Source organism: Panulirus ornatus, chromosome 6, assembly GCF_036320965.1.
Source record: "Panulirus ornatus isolate Po-2019 chromosome 6, ASM3632096v1, whole genome shotgun sequence".
Lineage (NCBI taxonomy): Eukaryota > Metazoa > Arthropoda > Malacostraca > Decapoda > Palinuridae > Panulirus > Panulirus ornatus.
The window spans coordinates 40,883,701-40,906,090 of NC_092229.1; the positions used below are offsets into that span (position 1 = coordinate 40,883,701).

At 41.0% G+C, this 22,390-nt stretch overlaps 1 protein-coding gene across 1 annotated transcript in view; it reads right to left on the reverse strand.

Moving 5' to 3' along the window:
• LOC139748915 (cyclin-dependent kinase 16-like) overlaps positions 1 to 22,390 on the reverse strand; it is a 652,185-nt gene that overhangs the window by 49,903 nt on the left and 579,892 nt on the right. Inside the window, exons 5-6 of the mRNA XM_071662277.1 lie at positions 6,853 to 6,974; positions 6,579 to 6,689 (exon numbers count right to left, since the gene is read on the reverse strand). Coding sequence (XP_071518378.1) covers positions 6,579 to 6,689; positions 6,853 to 6,974 — 233 coding nt within the window. The remainder of the gene's footprint in view (positions 1 to 6,578; positions 6,690 to 6,852; positions 6,975 to 22,390) is intronic.

Genomic DNA, 22,390 nt, shown 5'->3' on the forward strand with positions numbered 1-22,390 from the left:
CTTTTTTTGTAATTTAGAGAAATACAGTAATCTAACTAATGATGATATTAATATCTGTAGGGGTTTAGTGTATGCCAGTTTGTCAAGACCAGTGGAATCTAACTGCCCTAAAAGATTTATAAGAGCTATGAACACCTTAAAAAAAAGACAATGATATACATATTACTAAAGCAGATAAGGCTAACACTGTTGTGATTTTAGACAAAAGTAACTATTTATCTAAAATGAATGATCTTTTAAATGATGACACAACATATTCTAAACTCAGTAAAAAATCACTTAGAAGCATTTAATTCCTATTTCAATAAAGAAATGACGTTGTTGAAAGGTAATGGTTCTCTTATCATAAGTCTGTCATCTTTGTTCCCTTCATTGCCATATATGTATGGACTTATTAAAACACATAAACAGAATTTTCCAGTAAGACCTATAGTGAGTTCAGTAGGCTCCATCACATATAAATTGTCAAAATGGTTAGTTTCTTTATTAAGCCCTTCAGTGGGTAAGGTATCAAATTATAATATCACGAACAATGTAGATTTAGTCAACAACCTAACCAATATCAATGTTAATTTTGATTTTAAACTAGTAAGCTCTGATGTTTCCTCACTTTTCACTAAAGTTCCACTTGATAACCTTTTAGAATATTCATTTGATGTCTTGGATGATATTCATCTACCTAGTTCAAAGTCTGTTTTCATTGAACTGATAAAATTGCGTATAAAAGACTGTGTATTTCAATTCAATGGAGATTCTTGTGCTCAAAAATTTGGTATGGCAATGGGTAACCCTCTTTCACCTGTACTAAATAATCTTTATAAGAAATTTTTTGAAACAAAATTACTAAAGGATATCTTACCTTCTAATGCAATTTGGTTTAGGTATGTAGATGATGTTCTTTGTGTTGGGCCAAAAAATGAAAATTTACAAATATTTTTCCCCTTACTTAACAATTTAGTACCTTCAATCAAATTTAATGTAGAAAATGAAAATAATGGTATGTTACCATTTTCAGATTGCATGATCCAAAGGCAAGGAAACAAGTTTAAGTTTAGCATGTACAGAAAACCTACCAATGTATGCTCATATATCTATTTTTACTCATCTCAACATGACAGAGTAAAATTATCATCATTTCAATCTATGTTCCTTAGGGCATTACGTATTTGCAGTCCAGAGTTTATTGATGATGAGTTTGAGAAGATATATTCTATTGTATTTAAGTTAAAGTACCCTAGATCTTTCACTGATAAATCCGTTAAGTTAGCAAAGAAATCATTTTATAGAGTTGAGCCCAAACTTCCCATTGACACCAAGAATCTAGCTCTCCCTTTTAATAATAATTTTACTTTACTTCCCATGTTGCATAAATCCTTTAATATAAATGTTGCCTTCAGCAACAATGATACTATAAAGAAAATCTTAATCAGGAATTCACCAGAAAATTCTCATGGATTCATTCCTGTCGCCACCCCACCACACATGAAATGACAACCGCCTGCCCCCGCATGTGTGTGAAGTAGCGCTAGGAAAAGACAACAAAGGCCACATTCGTTCACACTCAGTCTCTAGCTGTCATGTATAATGCACCGAAACCACAGCTCCCTTTCCACATCCAGGCACCACAGAACTTTCCATGGTTTACCCCAGACGCCTCAATTGCCCTGGTTCAATCCATTGACAGCACATCGACCCCGGTATACCACATCGTTCCAATTCACTGTATTCCTTGCACGCCTTTCACCCTCCTGCACGTTCAGGCCCCGATCACTCAAAATCTTTTTCACTCTATCTTTCCACCTCCAATTTGGTCTCCCACTTCTTGTTATTCACATTTACTCTCAGCTTTCTTCTTTCACACACTCTACCAAACTCAGTCACCAGCTTCTACAGTTTCTCACCTAAATCAGCCACCATCACTGTATCATCAGCAAACAACAACTGACTCACTTCCCAAGCTCTCTCATCAACAACAGACTGCATACTTGCCCCTCTTTCCAAAACTCTTCCATTCACCTCCCTAACAACCCCATCCATAAACAAATTAAAAAACCATGGAGACATCACGCACCCCTGACGCAAAAACAACATTCACTGAGAACCAATCACTTTCCTCTCTTCCTACACGTACACATACCTTACATTCTCGATAAAAACTTTTCACAGCTTGTAACAACTTGCCTGCCACACCATATATTCTTAATACCTTCCACAGAGCATCGCTATCAACTCTATCATATGCCTTCTCCAGATCCATAAATGTTACATACAAATCCATTTGCTTTTCTAAGTATTTGTCACATACATTTTTCAAAGCAAACACCTGATCCACACATCCTCTACCACTTCTGAAACCACACTGCTCTTCCCCAATCTGATGCTCTGTACATGCCTTCACCCTCTATATAATTTCCCAGGGATACTCAACAAACTTATACCTCTCTAATTTGAGCACTCACTCTTATCCCCTTTGCCTTTGTACAAAGGCACTATGCAAGCATTCTGCCAGTCCTCAGGCACCTCACCATGAGTCATACATACATTAAATAACCTTACCAACCAGTCAACAATACACTCACCCCCTTTTTTAATAAATTCTACTGCAATACCATTGAAACCTGCTGCCTTGCCGGCTTTCATCTTATGCAAAGCTTTTACTATCTCTTCTCTGTTTACCAAATCATTCTCCCTAACCCTCTCACTTTGCACACCACCTCGACCAAAACACCCTATATCTGCCACCCTATATCAAACACATTCAAGAAACCTTCAAAATACTCACTCCATCTCCTTCTCACATCACCTTTACTTGTTATCACCTTCCCATTAGCCCCCTTCACTGATGTTCCTATTTGTTCCCTTGTCTTACAGACTTTGTTTACCTCCTTCCAAAACATCTTTTTATTCTCCCTAAAATTTAATGATACTCTCTCACCCAAACTCTCATTTGCCCTCTTTTTCACCTCTTGCACCTTTCTCTTGACCTCCTGCCTCTTTCTTTTATACATCTCCCACTCATTTGCATTATTTCCCTGCAAAAACTGCCCAATTTCCTCTCTCTTCTCTTTCACAACTAATCTTTAATCTTTATCCCACCACTCACTACCCTTTCTAATCTGCCCACCTCCCACGCTTCTCATGCCACAAGCATCTTTTGCACAAGCCATCACTGCTTCCCTAAATACATCCTATTTCTCCCCCATTCCCCTTACCTCCTTTGTTCTCACCTTTTTCCATTCTGTGCTCAGTCTCTTCTGGTACTTCCCCACACAAGTTTCCTTCCTAAACTCACTCTCACCACTCTCTTCACCCCAACATTCTCTCTTCTTTTCTGAAAACCACTACAAATCTTCACTTTCGCCTCCACAAGATAATGATCAGACATCCCTCCAGATGCACCTCTCAGCACAGTAACATCCAAAAGTCTCTCCTTCACGTGCCTATCAATTAACATGTAATCCAGTGACGCTCTCTGGCCATCTCTCCTACTTACATACGTATACTTATGTGTACCTCTCTCTTTAAACCAGGTATTCCTAATCACCAGTCCTTTTTCAGCAAATAAATCTAAAAGCTCTTCACATTTCCATTTACAACACTGAACACCCCATGTACACCAATTACTCCCTCAACTGCCACATTACTCACCTTTGCATTCAAATCACCCATCACTATAACCCAGTCTCGTGCATCAAAACTACTAATACACTCACTCAGCTGCTCCCAAAACATTTGCCTCTCATGCTCTTTCTTCTCATGCCCAGGTGCATATGCACCAATAATCACCCATCTCTCTCCATCTACTTTCAGTTTTACCCATATCAATGTAGAGTTTACACTCTATCACCACTCCTGTTTCAGGAGTAGTGCTACTCCTCTTGCTCTTGTCCTCTCATTAACCCCTGACTTTACTCCCAAGACATTCCCAAACCACTCTTCCCCTTTACCCTTGAGCTTCGTTTCACTCAGAGCGAAATCATCCAGGTTCCTTTCCTCAAACATACTACCTTTCTTTCTTTCTTTCAAACTATTCGCCATTTCCCGCGTTAGCAAGGTAGCGTTAAGAACAGAGGACTGGGCCTTTTTTGGAATATCCTCGCCTGGCCCCCTCTGTTCCTTCTTTTGGAGAAAAAAAAAAAAAGAAAAAAAAAAAATCTCTCCTTTTTTCTCATCTTGGTTACAACCACACACATTTAGACACCCCAATCTGAGCCTTCAAGGAGGATGAGCACTCCCCGCGTGACTCCTTCTTCTGTTTCCCCTTTTAGAAAGTTAGAATACAAGGAGGGGAGGGTTTCTAGCCCCCCACTCCCGTCCCCTTTAGTCGCCTTCTACGACACGTGAGGAATGCTTGGGAAGTATTCTTTCTCCCCTAACCCAGGGATATCCAGACTTAAAACAAGTAATTTGAGAGGAACATGTGGTAAGACCAGAAGTAATGAAGAAAGTAATGAGGTGGGTGTATGAGAATTCTGGTATGGCAGGAAATGCAAAGTGAATGAATTGTGGAGTGGTAGAGTAAGTGAAACATAATACTTTAAGGTTGCTTGGAACTCTGAAAAGAATGCGAGATGGGGAGCCTTAAGTATGTATGAGAGTGCCAATAAAGGGGTTGATGTGAGAGGAATACCACTTACGGCATGGGGTTTTGAACAGGACAGTTCTGGAGGAAGTAAAATGGGGGAAGAACATGTAGGTGTATGTGAGGGAGACACACAAGGACAGGGATAAGTGGAGGCTCTTTTGATATGGCCGTCCCCTTCATAGGATTTCCAGGAGGGAAGAGACATCAAAGATATGCAGAAATTTATCTATATACTCCATGTTCTTCCTCTCCACCTTATAGCCTTCTACTGTAATCATGAAAACATATAAGTAAAAGTGCATCCTGGTGGTTTACAAAATCAATCCAAGCCCTTCATTTTACCTCTGACATTAACCCTTTTCCCATTTATATGTGATGACAATAGTGAATGCATTAACCTTTTGAGGGTTTGAAATTTTGTAAGATTGTGGTCCCTGGCTTTAAACCTGTAAACTGGCAAAGTGGCAGAGATGTCAGATTCTCTGGGGTTGACATTGCTACATTTCCTACCTAAATATTACAAAATAAGCTTTTAACAGAAATATCTCATCATAGGGAAATGTTTATTTTTTTTGCAGCCAACTGCTTCTGCTGTAATAGTGAGGTGGCATCAGATACAAATGAACAATGGCTTCATTTGCCCAAATCTACCCTCCAGCTGTCATGCATAACGTACTGAAACAGAGCCAAGTATCTACAGACAAGCCCTACACTACTACCAGGTTCAGCCCAATGTCACCTCCTATATACCATATTCATTCTATCCCATGCACTTCTTTCATTCCCTGAAAGCTCAAGCACCAAAAACTCAAAACCCCTTTCACTCCAACCTTCCATATCCTTCTTGCTCTTCTCCATCCACCCTCCACTTCTGATATGTAGATCCTCTTAGTCAGTCATTCTTTTATCCTCCTCTCCATATGTCCAAACCATTTCAGTATCCCATTTTGGTTATACTTTAAATGATACACCCACATCGTTCTACATATCATCCTTAAGCTTTTAATTTTCAAAAAGTCCATCTTCCTTTCTTTTGCATTTAAGGAACGAGTATCACATGTGTACAACCCTGTCAGGACCACTATAACTTCAAATACATCCATCTTTGCCATAAAAGTAACTAACCTCTCTGTCTATGCAATCCTAAGTGTACATAGGACATTAGTTCTTTCTCACCTTCTTAAGACCCACTTCAGTCCCCAAGGCTCCATCTGCTATCACATCCAATCCTAAATAACTAAGGCACTCCAGTACCTCAAGGTAATCTATATTCAAAACCATTGTCTCATCTCCTTACTGCACCTCATTATTTTGTTCCCATTTACTTTTAACTTTTCCTTTTCATATATTCTCCCAAACTTTTGTCACCAGCTTCTGGAGTTTCTATGGAGTCTGCCACCAGAGATGTGTCATCTCCAAAAAGAAATTGATTAAGCTTCCATACCCCCATCACCCCTAATGTACCACACCCACCTCTCAACCTAGGACCCTCACATCCATAAACAGAATTAACAGCCACAAAGACATCCGCATCCTTGATAGTGACCCACCTTCACTAGGAACCACTCATTCTCCTTGCTTCCTACTCAAACATTTGCCTTACTATCCTGGTAAGATTTCCTCAATACATATGGCAACTTTCCATCCACCCTATATATTCATAGTACCTTTCACATAGCTTCTCTGTCAACCCAGTTGTGCTTTCTCCAGATCCAAAAATGTCACATTCATTTCACTCACTCAATATTCCTCAAACAAATTCATCTATGCAAACACCTGGTGCACATATCCACAACCTCTCTGGAAGCTGCACTGCTGCCCCCAAATTAAATGTTCCATGCATAGCACCAGCCTCTTCATCATCACTCTATCATACACCCACTTATCTTTTATATCTGCTTAAAGACAGATATACACAAAACTTTCATCAGTATCTCTGCAAAAAAAATCACTCTAAACAATATTTAAAGTATTTTCACACTAAATACCCTACCTTAAGTTCACCCAAGTCATTAATGAGAAGATTCTGAGGTTTTAAGTCACGATGAAGAACCCGTCGTTGGTGACAATAGGCTAACCCCCGAAGCAATTGAAATAAGAAGATCTGAAATAAAACAAAGTTCAAAATAGTTTATCTCTAAGAGACATTTCATGTGTAACAATGGTATTAATCAACATAACCCTAATATCAGCAGTTGGTTCAGTAATACATAAGAATGAGTTTTAGATGTGCTGTATAAATTTTGGAGAAGAAATATTTCACTTACCTTAACATTATTCATTGAGAGTTGTGCTCCACATTCATCCATGTATTGTTTGAGATCACGGTCTAAATATTCAAATACAAGAGTTAAACTCTTGTCTGTATGAACAATATCATGTAACGTGACTGAAAAATCAAGAGAAAAGAATCAATTCATAAAATCACAAACAAGGATTTCATTAATTTTACATGTGTAACTACTTCCATACAACCTGCATTATCAATTCTATTTTCGAACACTTACCTTATGGCATTCTAGAAAAGCAAACCAGCAGGTTCACACTAAATGACAGGGCAACATTCTTGGAAACCCATCAGTCTAGCAGTGTTGTAGTATAAGTAATTGAAACAATTATATGACATTTCAGTATATAAAACTTGGTTTCCTTTGTGAGGAAACAAACAGCAGCTGGACATCATTATAAAGTGCATTATAAATAATTGTAAGTGTATCACAAATTTTCATAATTAGTGTAAAAATATATTACAAAAATATCAATTTTCTTTATATGTCACTACTGCAAACACTTGATTTGTTCTAAAAACATGAACTATAATTCTTGAATCTTTACTCTGAAGAAATACTCTCTGGACCATTGTATACATGATTTTAAACAATGCTTCCTTTCTTTTAAAAAGTCATTTTATGAATCTCAAGTTGAATTCCTTGAAGGAAATCATAATTTGCTGTTAACAGTCCTGTAACAATGAGCAAGCTCTTACCAATACCAGGTGTTCATTATGATTTAACTATATGGCAAATGTTTAATCACAATGTTTTCAACTATGAAAAAAAATTATAAACTATCTCATCAGGTCATCCCTAGATACATCTTAAGTCATTTGTACTATCAAATTCATCCATTGTGTTTCTAAAAATGTGCAGTGTGTCATGGAAAGATCAAGAAGGAAAAGCTGAATCCCTCATTCTTTATGGGGATGGCCGGTTTTACTGACATCAGCATTTGCTTTCAGTATGTAATCATACAACATCCAAAAAGTAAATTTTGCATATGCAGTGACCATATATGAAAAAAGTTTGCTCACTGCATCATTAGCATGTAAGACAATAAATGATTTCTTTGGTGGTCACTTTTTGAATAAATATGATAGAAAACCTGCATTATCAATTCTACTTTCGAACACTTAAGGCATTCTAGTGAAACAAAACAGCAGGTTCTCACAGAATAACAGGGCAACATTCTTGGAGACCCGTCAGTCTAGCGGAGTGTTGTAGTATAAGTAATTGAAACAATTACATGACATTTCAGTATATAAAACTTGGTGTCCTTTGTGAGGAGACCAACAGCAGCTGGCCATCATTATAAAGTGCATTACAACTAAATGTAAATGTATCAAATTTTCATAATTGGTGTAAAAATGTATTTATCTATCTATTTATTTATTATACTTTGTCGCAGTCTTCCGCGTTAGCGAGGTAGCGCAAGGAAACAGACAAAAGAAAGGCCCAACCTACCCACATACACATGTATATACATACACGTACACACATGCACATATCCATAACTATACATCTCAACGTATACATATATATATATATATATATATATATATATATATATATATATATATATATATATATATATATATTTTTTTCTTTTTATACTTTGTCGCTGTCTCCCGCGTTTGCGAGGTAGCGCAAGGAAACAGACGAAAGAAATGGCCCAACCCCCCCATACACATGTATATACATACGTCCACACACGCAAATATACATACCTACACAGCTTTCCATGGTTTACCCAAGACGCTTCACATGCCTTGATTCAATCCACTGACAGCACATCAGCCCCGGTATACCACATCGCTCCAATTCACTCTATTCCTTGCCCTCCTTTCACCCTCCTGCATGTTCAGGCCCCGATCACACAAAATCTTTTTCACTCCATCTTTCCACCTCCAGTTTGGTCTCCCACTTCTCCTCGTTCCCTACACCTCCAACACATGTATCCTCTTGGTCAATCTTTCCTCACTCATTCTCTCCATGTGCCCAAACCATTTCAAAACACCCTCTTCTGCTCTCTCAACCTTGCTCTTATTCACATTTACTCTTAACTTTCTTCTTCCACACACTTTACCAAACTCAGTCACCAGCTTCTGCAGTTTCTCACATGAATCAGCCACCAGCGCTGTGTCATCAGTGAACAACAACTGACACTTCCCTAGCTCTCTCATCCCCAACAGACTTGATACTTGCCCCTCTTTCCAAAACTCTTGCATTTACCTCCCAAACAACCCCATCCATAAACAAATTAAACAACCATGGAGACATCACACACCCCTGCCGCAAACCTACATTCACTGAGAACCAATCACTTTCCTCTCTTCCTACACGTACACATGCCTTACATCCTCGATAAAAACTTTTCACTGCTTCTAACAACTTTCCTCCCACACCATATATTCTTAATACCTTCCACAGAGCATCTCTATCAACTCTATCATATGCCTTCTCCAGATCCATAAATGCTACATACAAATCCATTTGCTTTTCTAAGTATTTCTCACATACATTCTTCAAAGCAAACACCTGATCCACACATCCTCTACCACTTCTGAAACCACACTGCTCTTCCCCAATCTGATGCTCTGTACATGCCTTCACCCTCTCAATCAATACCCTCCCATATAATCTACCAGGAATACTCAACAAACTTATACCTCTGTAATTTGAGCACTCACTCTTATCCCCTTTGCCTTTGTACAATGGCACTATGCACGCATTCCGCAAATCCTCAGGCACCTCACCATGAGTCATACATACATTAAATAACCTTACCAACCAGTCAACAATACAGTCACCCCCTTTTTTAATAAATTCCACTGCAATACCATCCAAACCTGCTGCCTTGCCGGCTTTCATCTTCCGCAAAGCTTTCACTACCTCTTCTCTGTTTACCAAATCATTTTCCCTAACCCTCTCACTTTGCACACCACCTCGACCAAAACACCCTATATCTGCCACTCTATCATCAAACACATTCAACAAACCTTCGAAATACTCACTCCATCTCCTTCTCACATCACCACTACTTGTTATCACCTCCCCATTTGCGCCATTCACTGAAGTTCCCATTTGCTCCCTTGTCTTACGCACTTTATTTACCTCCTTCCAGAACATCTTTTTATTCTCCCTAAAATTTAATGATACTCTCTCACCCCAACTCTCATTTGCCCTTTTTTTCACCTCTTGCACCTTTCTCTTGACCTCCTGTCTCTTTCTTTTATACATCTCCCACTCAATTGCATTTTTTCCCTGCAAAAATCGTCCAAATGCCTCTCTCTTCTCTTTCACTAATACTCTTACTTCTTCATCCCACCACTCACTACCCTTTCTAATCAACCCACCTCCCACTCTTCTCATGCCACAAGCATCTTTTGCGCAATCCATCACTGATTCCCTAAATACATCCCATTCCTCCCCCACTCCCCTTACTTCCATTGTTCTCACCTTTTTCCATTCTGTACTCAGTCTCTCCTGGTACTTCCTCACACAGGTCTCCTTCTCAAGCTCACTTACTCTCACCACCCTCTTCACCCCAACATTCATATATATCCACATATATCCACATTCATATATATATAAATATATATATATATATTATCCCTGGGGATAGGGGATTAAGAATACTTCCCACGTATTCCCTGCGCGTCGTAGATGCGACTAAAAGGGGAGGGAGCGGGGGGCTGGAAATCCTTCCCTCTCGTTTTTTTTTTAAATTTTCCAAAAGAAGGAACAGAAGGGGCCAGGTGAGGATATTCCAAAAAAGGCCCAGTCCTCTGTTCCTAACGCTACCTCGCTAATGCGGGAAATGGCGAATAGTTTAAAGAAGAAAGATATATATATATATATATATATATATATATATATATATATATATATATATATATATATATATATATTTTTTTTTTTTCATACTATTCGCAATTTCCCGCGATAGCGAGGTAGCGTTAAGAACAGAGGACTGGGCCTTTGAGGGAATATCCTCACCTGGACCTCTTCTCTGTTCCTTCTTTTGGAAAAAAAAAAAACGAAAGGGGAGGATTTCCAGCCCCCCGCTCCCTTCCCTTTTAGTCGCCTTCTACGACACGCAGGGAATACGTGGGAAGTATTCTTTCTCCCCTATCCCCAGGGATATATATATATATATATATATATATATATATATATATATATATATATATATATATATATATATATATATATATATATATTTTCTTTTTTTTTTTTGCCGCTATCTCCCGTGTTTGCGAGGTAGCGCAAGGAAACAGACGAAAGAAATGGCCCAACCCACCCCCATACACATGTATATACATGCGTCCACACAAGCAAATATACATACCTACAGAGCTTTCCATGGTTTACCACAGACGCTTCACATGCCCTGATTCAATCCACTGACAGCACGTCAACCCCGGTATACCACATCGATCCAATTCACTCTATTCCTTGCCCTCCTTTCACCCTCCCGCATGTTCAGGCCCCGATCACACAAAATCTTTTTCACTCCATCTTTCCACCTCCAATTTGGTCTCCCACTTCTCCTCGTTCCCTACACCTCCGACACATATATCCTCTTGGTCAATCTTTCCTCACTCATTCTCTCCATGTGCCCAAACCATTTCAAAACACCCTCTTCTGCTCTCTCAACCATGCTCTTTTTATTTCCACACATCTCTCTTACCCTTACGTTACTTACTCGATCAAACCACCTCACACCACACATAGTCCTCAAACATCTCATTTCCAGCACATCCATCCTCCTGCGCACAACTCTATCCATAGCCCACGCCTCCCAACCATACAACATTGTTGGAACCACTATTCCTTCAAACATACCCATTTTTGCTTTCCGAGATAATGTTCTCAACTTCCACACATTCTTCAAGGCTCCCAGGATTTTCGCCCCCTCCCCCACCCTATGATCCACTTCCGCTTCCATGGTTCCATCCGCTGCCAGATCCACTCCCAGATATCTAAAACACTTTACTTCCTCCAGTTTTTCTCCATTCAAACTTACCTCCCAATTGACTTGACCCTCAACCCTACTGTACCTAATAACCTTGCTCTTATTCACATTTACTCTTAACTTTCTTCTTTCACACACTTTAACAAACTCAGTCACCAGCTTCTGCAGTTTCTCACATGAATCAGCCATCAGCGCTGTATCATCAGCGAACAACAACTGACTCACTTCCCAAGCTATCTCATCCCCAACAGACTTCATACTTGCCCCTCTTTCCAAAACTCTTGCATTCACCTCCCTAACAACCCCGTCCATAAACATATATATATTTTTTTTTTTTTTTTTTGCTTTGTCGCTGTCTCCCGCGTTTGTGAGGTAGCGCAAGGAAACAGACGAAAGAAATGGCCCAACCCACCCCCATACACATGTATATACATACGTCCACACACGCAAAATATACATACCTACGCAGCTTTCCATGGTTTACCCCAGACGCTTCACATGCCCCGATTCAATCCACTGACAGCACGTCAACCCCGGTATACCACATCGCTCCAATTCACTCTATTCCTTGCCCTCCTTTCACCCTCCTGCATGTTCAGGCCCCGATCACACAAAATCTTTTTCACTCCATCTTTCCACCTCCAATTTGGTCTCCCTCTTCTCCTCGTTCCCTCCACCTCCGACACATATATCCTCTTGGTCAATCTTTCCTCACTCATTCTCTCCATGTGCCCAAACCATTTCAAAACACCCTCTTCTGCTCTCTCAACCACGCTCTTTTTTTTTTTTTTTTTTTTTTTTTTTTTTTTTTTTTTTCCAAAAGAAGGAACAGAGAATTGGGCCAGGTGAGGGTTTCCCTCAAGGCCCAGTCCTCTGTTCTTAACGCTACCTCGCTAATGCGGGAAATGGCGAATAGTTTGAAAAAAAAAAAAAAAAAAAAAATATACATATACACACACAGACATATCCATATATACACATGTACATAATTCAGTTGATAGAGATGCTCTGTGAAAGGTATTAAGAATATATGGTGTGGGAGGCAAGTTGTTAGAAGCAGTGAAAAGTTTTTATCGAGGATGTAAGGCATGTGTACGTGTAGGAAGAGAGGAAAGTGATTGGTTCTCAGTGAATGTAGGTTTGCGGCAGGGGTGTGTGATGTCTCCATGGTTGTTTAATTTGTTTATGGATGGGGTTGTTAGGGAGGTTAATGCAAGAGTCTTGGAAAGAGGGGCAAGTATGAAGTCTGTTGGGGATGAGAGAGCTTGGGAAGTGAGTCAGTTGTTGTTCGCTGATGATACAGCGCTGGTGGCGGATTCATGTGAGAAACTGCAGAAGCTGGTGACGGAGTTTGGTAAAGTGTGTGGAAGAAGAAAGTTAAGAGTAAATGTGAATAAGAGCAAGGTTATTAGGTACAGTAGGGTTGAGGGTCAAGTCAATTGGGAAGTGAGTTTAAATGGAGAAAAACTGGAGGAAGTGAAGTGTTTTAGATATCTGGGAGTGGATCTGTCAGCGGATGGAACCATGGAAGCGGAAGTGGATCATAGGGTGGGGGAGGGGGCGAAAATTTTGGGAGCCTTGAAAAATGTGTGGAAGTCGAGAACATTATCTCGGAAAGCAAAAATGAGTATGTTTGAAGGAATAGTGGTTCCAACAATGTTGTATGGTTGCGAGGCGTGGGCTATGGATAGAGTTGTGCGCAGGAGGGTGGATGTGCTGGAAATGAGATGTTTGAGGGCAATGTGTGGTGTGAGGTGGTTTGATCGAGTAAGTAACGTAAGGGTAAGAGAGATGTGTGGAAATAAAAAGAGCGTGGTTGAGAGAGCAGAAGAGGGTGTTTTGAAATGGTTTGGGCACATGGAGAGAATGAGTGAGGAAAGATTGACCAAGAGGATATATGTGTCGGAGGTGGAGGGAACGAGGAGAAGAGGGAGACCAAATTGGAGGTGGAAAGATGGAGTGAAAAGGATTTTGTGTGATCGGGGCCTGAACATGCAGGAGGGTGAAAGGAGGGCAAGGAATAGAGTGAATTGGAGCGATGTGGTATACAGGGGTTGACGTGCTGTCAGTGGATTGAATCAAGGCATGTGAAGCGTCCGGGGTAAACCATGGAAAGCTGTGTAGGTATGTATATTTGCGTGTGTGGACGTGTGTATGTACATGTGTATGGGGGGGGGGGTTGGGCCATTTCTTTCGTCTGTTTCCTTGCGCTACCTCGCAACCGCGGGAGACAGCGACGAGGTATAAAAAAAAAAAAAAAAAAAACATAATTCAGACTGTCTGCTCTAATTCATTCCCGTCACCACCCCGATACATATGAATCAACAACCCCCTCCCCCACATGTGCGCGAGGTAGCGCTAGGAAAAGACAACAAAGGCCCCATTCATTCACACTCAGTCTCTAGCCACCATGTATAATGTACAGAAACCACAGCTCCCTTTCCACATCCAGGCCCAACAGAACTTTCCATGGTTTACCCCAGACACTTCACATGCCCTGGTTCAATCCAGTGACAGCATGTCCACCCCAGTATACCACATCGTTCCAATTCACTCTATTCCTTGCACGCCTTTCACCCTCCTGCATGTTCAGGCGCCGATCACTCAAAATCTTTTTCACTACATCTTTCCACCTCCAATTTGGTCTCCCACTTCTCCTCGTTCCCTCCACCTCTGACACATATATGCTCTTGGTCAATCTTTCCTCACTCATTCACTTCATGTGACCAAACCATTTCAAAACACCCTCTTTTGCTCTCTCAACCACACTCTTTTTATTACCACACATCTCTCTTACCCTTTCATTACTTACTCGATCAAACCATCTCACACCACATATTGTCCTCAATCATCTCATTTCCAGCACATCCACCCTCCTCCACACGCCTCGCAATCATATATCATTGTTGGAACCAATATTCCTTCAAACATACCGATTTTTGCTTTCCAAGATAACGTTCTCGTCTTCCACACATTCTTCAATGCTCCCAGAACTTTCACCCCCTCCCCCAACCTATGATTCACTTCCGCTTTCATGGTTCCTACTGCCAAATCCACTCCCAGATATCTAAAACACTTCACTTCCTCTAGTTTTTCTCCATTCAAACTTACCTCCCAATTGACTTGTCCCTCAACCCTTGCTCTTATTCACATTTACTCTCAGCTTTCTTCTTTCACACACTTTACCAAACTATCCCTAGGGACAGGGGATACGGGAGAAAGAATACTTCCCATGCATTCCTCACGTGTCGTAGAAGGCAACTAAAGGGGACAGGAGTGGGGGGCTAGAAATCCTCCCCTCCTTGTATTCTAACTTTCTAAAAAGGGAAACAGAAGGGAGTCATGTGGGGAGTGCTCATCCTACTTGAAGGCTCAGATTGGGGTGTCTAAATGTGTGTGGATGTAACCAAGATGAAAAAAAAGGAGAGATAGGTAGTATGTTTGAGGAAAGGAACCTGGATGTTTTGGCTCTGAGTGAAACGAAGCTCAAGGGTAAAGGGGAAGAGTGGTTTGGGAATGTCTTGGGAGTAAAGTCAGGGGTTATGCACCTGGGCATGAGAAGAAAGATCATGAGGCAAGTGTTTTGGGAGCAACTGAGTGAGTGTGTCAGTAGTTTTGATGCATGAGACTGGGTTATAGTGATGGGTGATTTGAATGCAAAGGTGAGTAATGTGGCAGTTGAGGGAATAATTGGTGTACATGGGGTGTTCAGTGTTGTAAATGGAAATGGTGAAGAGCTTGTAGATTTATGTGCTGAAAAAGGACTGGTGATTGGGAATACCTGGTTTAAAAAGGGATATACATAAGTATACGTATGTAAGAAGGAGAGATGGCCAGAGAGCATTATTGGATTACATGTTAATTGATAGGCACGCGAAAGAGAGACTTTTGGATGTTAATGTGCTGAGAGGTGCAACTGGAGGGATGTCTGATCATTATTTTGTGGGGGCGAAAGTGAAGATTTGTAGAGGTTTTCAGAAAAGAGAGAATGTTGGGGTGAAGAGAGTGGTGAGAGTAAGTGAGCTTGGGAAGGACACTTGTGTGAGGAAGTACCAGGAGAGACTGAGTACAGAATGGAAAAAGGTGAGAACAAAGGAGGTAAGGTCAAGGAATGGGATGTATTTAGGGAAGCAGTAATGGCTTGTGCAAAGATGCTTGTGGCATGAGAAGCATGGGAGGTGGGCAGATTATAAAGGGTAGTGAGTGGTGGGATGAAGAAGTAAGATTAGTAGTGAAAGAGAAGAGAGAGGCATTTGGACGATTTTTGCAGGGAAATAATGCAAATGACTGGAAGATGTATAAAGGAAAGAGGCAGGAGGTCAAGAGAAAGGTGCAAGAAGTGAAAAAAAGGGCAAATGAGAGTTGGGGTGAGAGAGTATCATTAAATTTTAGGGAGAATAAAAAGATGTTTTGGAGGGAGGTAAATAAAGTGCGTAACACAAGGGAACAAATGGGAACATCAGTGAAGGGGACTAATGGGGAGGTGATAACAAGTAGTGGTGATGTGAGGAGATGCAGAGAGTATTTTGAAGGTTTGATGAATGTGTTTGATGATAGAGTGGCAGATATGGGGTGCTTTGGTTGAGGTAGTACAAGCTTTGCGGAAGATGAAAGCCAGCAAGGCAGCGGGTTTGGATGGTATTGCAGTGGATTTTTTAAAAAAGGGTTGACTATATTGTTGACTGGTTGGTAAGATTATTTAATGTATGTATGACTCATGGTGAGGTGCCTGAGGATTGGCGGAATGCTTGCATAGTGCCATTATACAAAGGCAGAGGTATAAGTTTGTTGAGTATTCCTGGGAAATCATTTTTTTTTTTTTTTTTGCTTTGTCGCTGTCTCCCGCGTTTGCGAGGTAGCGCAAGGAAACAGACAAAAGAAATGGTTCAACCCACCCCCATACACATGTATATGCATACGTCCACACACGCAAATATACATACCTACACAGCTTTCCATGGTTTACCCCAGACGCTTCAAATGCCCTGATTCAATCCACTGACAGCACGTCAACCCCGGTATACCACATCGATCCAATTCACTCTATCCCTTGCCCTCCTTTCACCCTCCTGCATGTTCAGGCCCCGATCACTCAAAATCTTTTTCACTCCATCTTTCCACCTCCATTTTGGTCTCCCACTTCTCCTCGTTCCCTACACCTCCGACACATATATCCTCTTGGTCAATCTTTCCTCACTCATTCTCTCCTTGTGCCCAAACCATTTCAAAACACCCTCTTCTGCTCTCTCAACCATGCTCTTTTTATTTCCACACATCTCTCTTACCCTTACATTACTTACTCGATCAAACCACCTCACACCACACATTGTCCTCAAACATCTTATTTCCAGCACATCCACCCTCCTGCGCACAACTCTATCCATAGCCCATGCCTCGCAACCATACAACATTGTTGGAACCACTATTCCTTCAAACATACCCATTTTTGCTTTCCGAGATAATGTTCTCGACTTCCACACATTCTTCAAGGCTCCCAGGATTTTCACCCCCTCCCCCACTGTATGATCCAATTCCGCTTCCATGGTTCCATCCGCTGCCAGATCCACTCCCAGGTATCTAAAACACTTTACTTCCTCCAGTTTTTCTCCATTCAAACTTACCTCCCAATTGACTTGACCATCAACCCTACTGTACCTAATTACCTTGCTCTTATTCACATTTACTCTTAACTTTCTTCTTTCACACACTTTACCAAACTCAGTCACCAGCTTCTGCAGTTTCTCACATGAATCAGCCACCAGCGCTGTATCATCAGCGAACAACAACTGACTCACTTCCCAAGCTCTCTCATCCCCAACAGACTTAATACTTGACCCTCTTTCCAAAACTCTTGCATTCACCTCCCTAACAACCCCATCCATAAACAAATTAAACAACCATGGAGACATCACACACCCCTGCCGCAAACCTACATTCACTGAGAACCAATCACTTTCCTCTCTTCCTACACGTACACATGCCTTACATCCTCAAAAAAAATTTTCACTGCTTCTAACAACTTTCCTCCCACACCATATATTCTTAATACCTTCCACAGAGCATCTCTATCAACTCTTGTCATATGCCTTCTCCAGATCCATACATGTACATACAAATCCATTTGCTTTTCTAAGTATTTCTCACATACATTCTTCAAAGCAAACACCTGATCCACACATCCTCTACCACTTCTGAAACCACACTGCTCTTCCCCAATCTGATGCTCTGTACATGCCTTCACCCTCTCAATCAATACCCTCCCATATAATTTACCAGGAATACTCAACAAACTTATACCTCTGTAATTTGAGCACTCACTCTTATCCCCTTTGCCTTTGTACAATGGCACTATGCAGGCATTCTGCCAATCCTCAGGCACCTCACCATGAGTCATACATACACTGAATAACCTTACCAACCAGTCAATAATACAGTCACCCCCTTTTTTAATAAATTCCACTGCAATACCATCCAAACCTGCTGCCTTGCCGGGTTTCATCTTCCACAAAGCTTTTACTACCTCTTCTCTGTTTACCAAATCATTTTCCCTAACCCTCTCACTTTGCACACCACCTCGACCAAAACACCCTATATCTGCCACTCTATCATCAAACACATTCAACAAACCTTCAAAATACTCAATCCATCTCCTTCTCACATCACCACTACTTGTTATCACCTCCCCATTTGTGCCCTTCACTGAAGTTCCCATTTGCTCCCTTGTCTTACGCACTTTATTTACCTCCTTCCAGAACATCTTTTTATTCTCCCTAAAATTTAATGATACTCTCTCACCCTAACTCTCATTTGCCCTCTTTTTCACCTCTTGCACCTTTCTCTTGACCTCCTGACTCTTTCTTTTATACATCTCCCACTCAATTGCATTTTTTCCCTGCAAAAATCGTCCAAATGCCTCTCTCTTCTCTTTCACTAATAATCTTACTTCATCCCACCACTCACTACCCTTTCTAATCAACCCACCTCCCACTCTTCTCATGCCACAAGCATCTTTTGCGCAAGCCATCATTGATTCCCTAAATACATCCCATTCCTCCCCCACTCCCCTTACTTCCATTGTTCTCACCTTTTTCCATTCTGTACTCAGTCTCTCCTGGTACTTCCTCACACAAGTCTCCTTCCCAAGCTCACTTACTCTCACCACCCTCTTCACCCCAACATTCACCCTTCTTTTCTGAAAACCCATACAAATCTTCACCTTAGCCTCCACAAGATAATGATCAGACATCCCTCCAGTTGCACCTCTCAGCACATTAACATCCAAAAGTCTCTCTTTCGCGCGCCTGTCAATTAACACGTAATCCAATAACGCTCTCTGGCCATCTCTCCTACTTACATACGTATACTTATGTATATCTAGCTTTTTAAACCAGGTATTCCCAATCACCAGTCCTTTTTCAGCACATAAATCTACAAGCTCTTCACCATTTCCATTTACAACACTGAACACCCCATGTATACCAATTATTCCCTCAACTGCCACATTACTCACCTTTGCATTCAAATCACCCATCACTATAACCCGGTCTCGTGCATCAAAACCATTAACACACTCGTTCAGCTGCTCCCAAAACACTTGCCTCTCATGCCCGGGGAAATCATATGGGAGGATATTGATTGAGAGGGTGAAGGCATGTACAGAGCATCAGACTGGGGAACAGCAGTATGTGAATGTATGTGAGAAATATTTAGAAAAGCAAATGGATTTGTATGTAGCATTTATGGATCTGGAGAAGGCATATGATAGAGTTGACAGAGATGCTCTGTGGAAGGTATTAAGAATATATGGTGTGAAAGGCAAGTTGTTAGAAGCAGTGAAAAGTTTTTATTGAGGATGTAAGGCATGTGTACATGAAGGATGAGAAGAAAGTGATTGGTTCTCAGTGAATGTTGGTTTGCGGCAGGGGTGTGCGATGTCTCCATGGTTGTTTAATTTGTTTATGGATGGGGTTGTTAGGGAAGTGAACGTAAGAGTTTTGGAAAGAGGGGCAAGTATGCAGTCTGTTGTGGATGAAAGAGCTTGGGAAGTGAGTCAGTTGTCGTTCTCTGATGATACAGCACTGGTGGCTGATTCGGGTGAGAAACTCCAGGAGCTGGTGACTGAGTTTGGTAAAAATATATCATCTTTCTTTCTTTCATACTATTCGCCATTTCCCGCATTAGCAAGGTAGCGTTAAGAACAGAGGACTGGGCCTTTGAGGGAATATCCTCACCTGTCCCCCTTCTCTGTTCCTTCTTTTGGAAAATTAAGAAAAATGAGAGGGGAGGATTTCCAGCCACCCGCTCCCTCCCCTTTTAGCTGCCTTCTACAACATGCAGGGAATATGTGGGAAGTATTCTTTCTCCCCTATCCCCAGGGATACATACATATACATATATACACATGTACATTATCATACTTGCTGACCTTTACATTTATATAGGTGAAATTGCAATTTGGTAGTTCAGATAATTATATTCCCGATTATCATTTATCATTATTATCATACTTAATTGCCGTTTCACGCATCAGCGAGGTAGTGCTAAGAAACATGAAGAATGGCCCATCCACTCATTTACACATATATATACATAAATGCCCATACACAGACATATACATACGTATACATATCAATATTTACATACATACAAAGACATATACATATATACACATGTACATATTCATATTTCTTTGCCTTCATCCATTCCTGTCGCTACACTGCCCCACAGGAAAGTAGCATCACTACCCCCCACTTAAGTGAGGTGGCACCAGGAAAACACAAAAAAGGCCACCTTCGTTTACACTCAGTCTCTAGCTGTCATGCGTAATGCACCGGAAACACAGCTCCCTATCCACATCCAGGCTCCACAGACCCTTCCATGGTTCACCCCAGACACCTCACATACCCTTGTTCAGGCCACTGACAGCATGTTGACCCCAGTATACCACATCATTCCAATTCACTCTATTCCTTGCCCGTCTCTCACCCTCCTGCATGTTCAGACCCCAATCACTAAAAATCTTTTTCACTCCATCCTTCCACCTCCAGTCTGGTCTCCCACTTCTCCTTGTTCCCCTCACCTCTAACACACTTATCCCCTTTATCAATCTTTCCTCACTCATTTCCTCACATCATAAAAATGTCAATTCTCTTTTTAATCTGTCAATACTGCAAACATTTGATTTGTTCTAATAATATGAACTATAATTCTTGAATCTTTACTTTGAAGAAATATTTCCTGGACCATTGTATACATAATTTTAAACATAATGTTTTCTTTCTTTTAAAAAGTCATTTTATGAATCTCAAGTTGAATTCCTTGCAGGAAATCATACTCGGTTGTTAACAGTCCTGTAACAATGAGCAAGCTCTTACCAATACCAGGTGTTCATTATGATTAAACTATATGGCAAATTATTTTATTTATTTATTTTGCTTTGTTGCTGTCTCCCACGTTTGCGAGGTAGCGCAAGGAAACAGACGAAAGAAATGGCCCAACCTACCCCCATACACGTCCACACACGCAAATATACATACCTATACATCTCAATGTACACATATATATACACACACAGACACATAACATATATACTCATGCACACAATTCTCACTGTCTGCCTTTATTCACTGCCATCGTCACCTCGCCACACATGGGATACCATCCCCCTCCCCCTCATGTGAGCGAGGTAGCGCTAGGAAAAGACAACAAAGGCCCCATTCGTTCACACTCAGTCTCTAGCTGTCATGTAATAATGCCCGAAACCACTGCTCCCTTTCCACATCCAGGCCCCACACAACTTTCCATGGTTTACCCCAGACGCTTCACATGCCCTGATTCAATCCTCTGACAGCACGTCAACCCCGGTATACCACATCGATCCAATTCACTCTATTCCTTGCCCTCCTTTCACCCTCCTGCATGTTCAGGCCCCGATCACACAAAATCTTTTTCACTCCATCTTTCCACCTCCAATTTGGTCTCCCACTTCTCCTCGTTCCCTCCACCTCCGACACATATATCCTCTTGGTCAATCTTTCCTCACTCATTCTTTCATGTGACCAAACCATTTCAAAACACCCTCTTCTGCTCTCTCAACCACGCTCTTTTTATTCTACACATCTCTCTTACCCTTACATTACTTACTCGATCAAACCATCTCACACCACATATTGTCCTCAATCATCTCATTTCCAGCACATCCACCCTCCTCCACACGCCTCGCAATCATATATCATTGTTGGAAACAATATTCCTTCAAACATACCGATTTTTGCTTTCCAAGATAACGTTCTCGACTTCCACACATTCTTCAATGCTCCCAGAACTTTCGCCCCCTCCCCCAACCTATGATTCACTTCCGCTTTCATGGTTCCTACTGCCAAATCCACTCCCAGATATCTAAAACACTTCACTTCCTCTAGTTTTTCTCCATTCAAACTTACCTCCCAATTGACTTGTCCCTCAACCCTTGCTCTTATTCACATTTACTCTCAGCTTTCTTCTTTCACACACTTTACCAAACTATCCCTAGGGACAGGGGATACGGGAGAA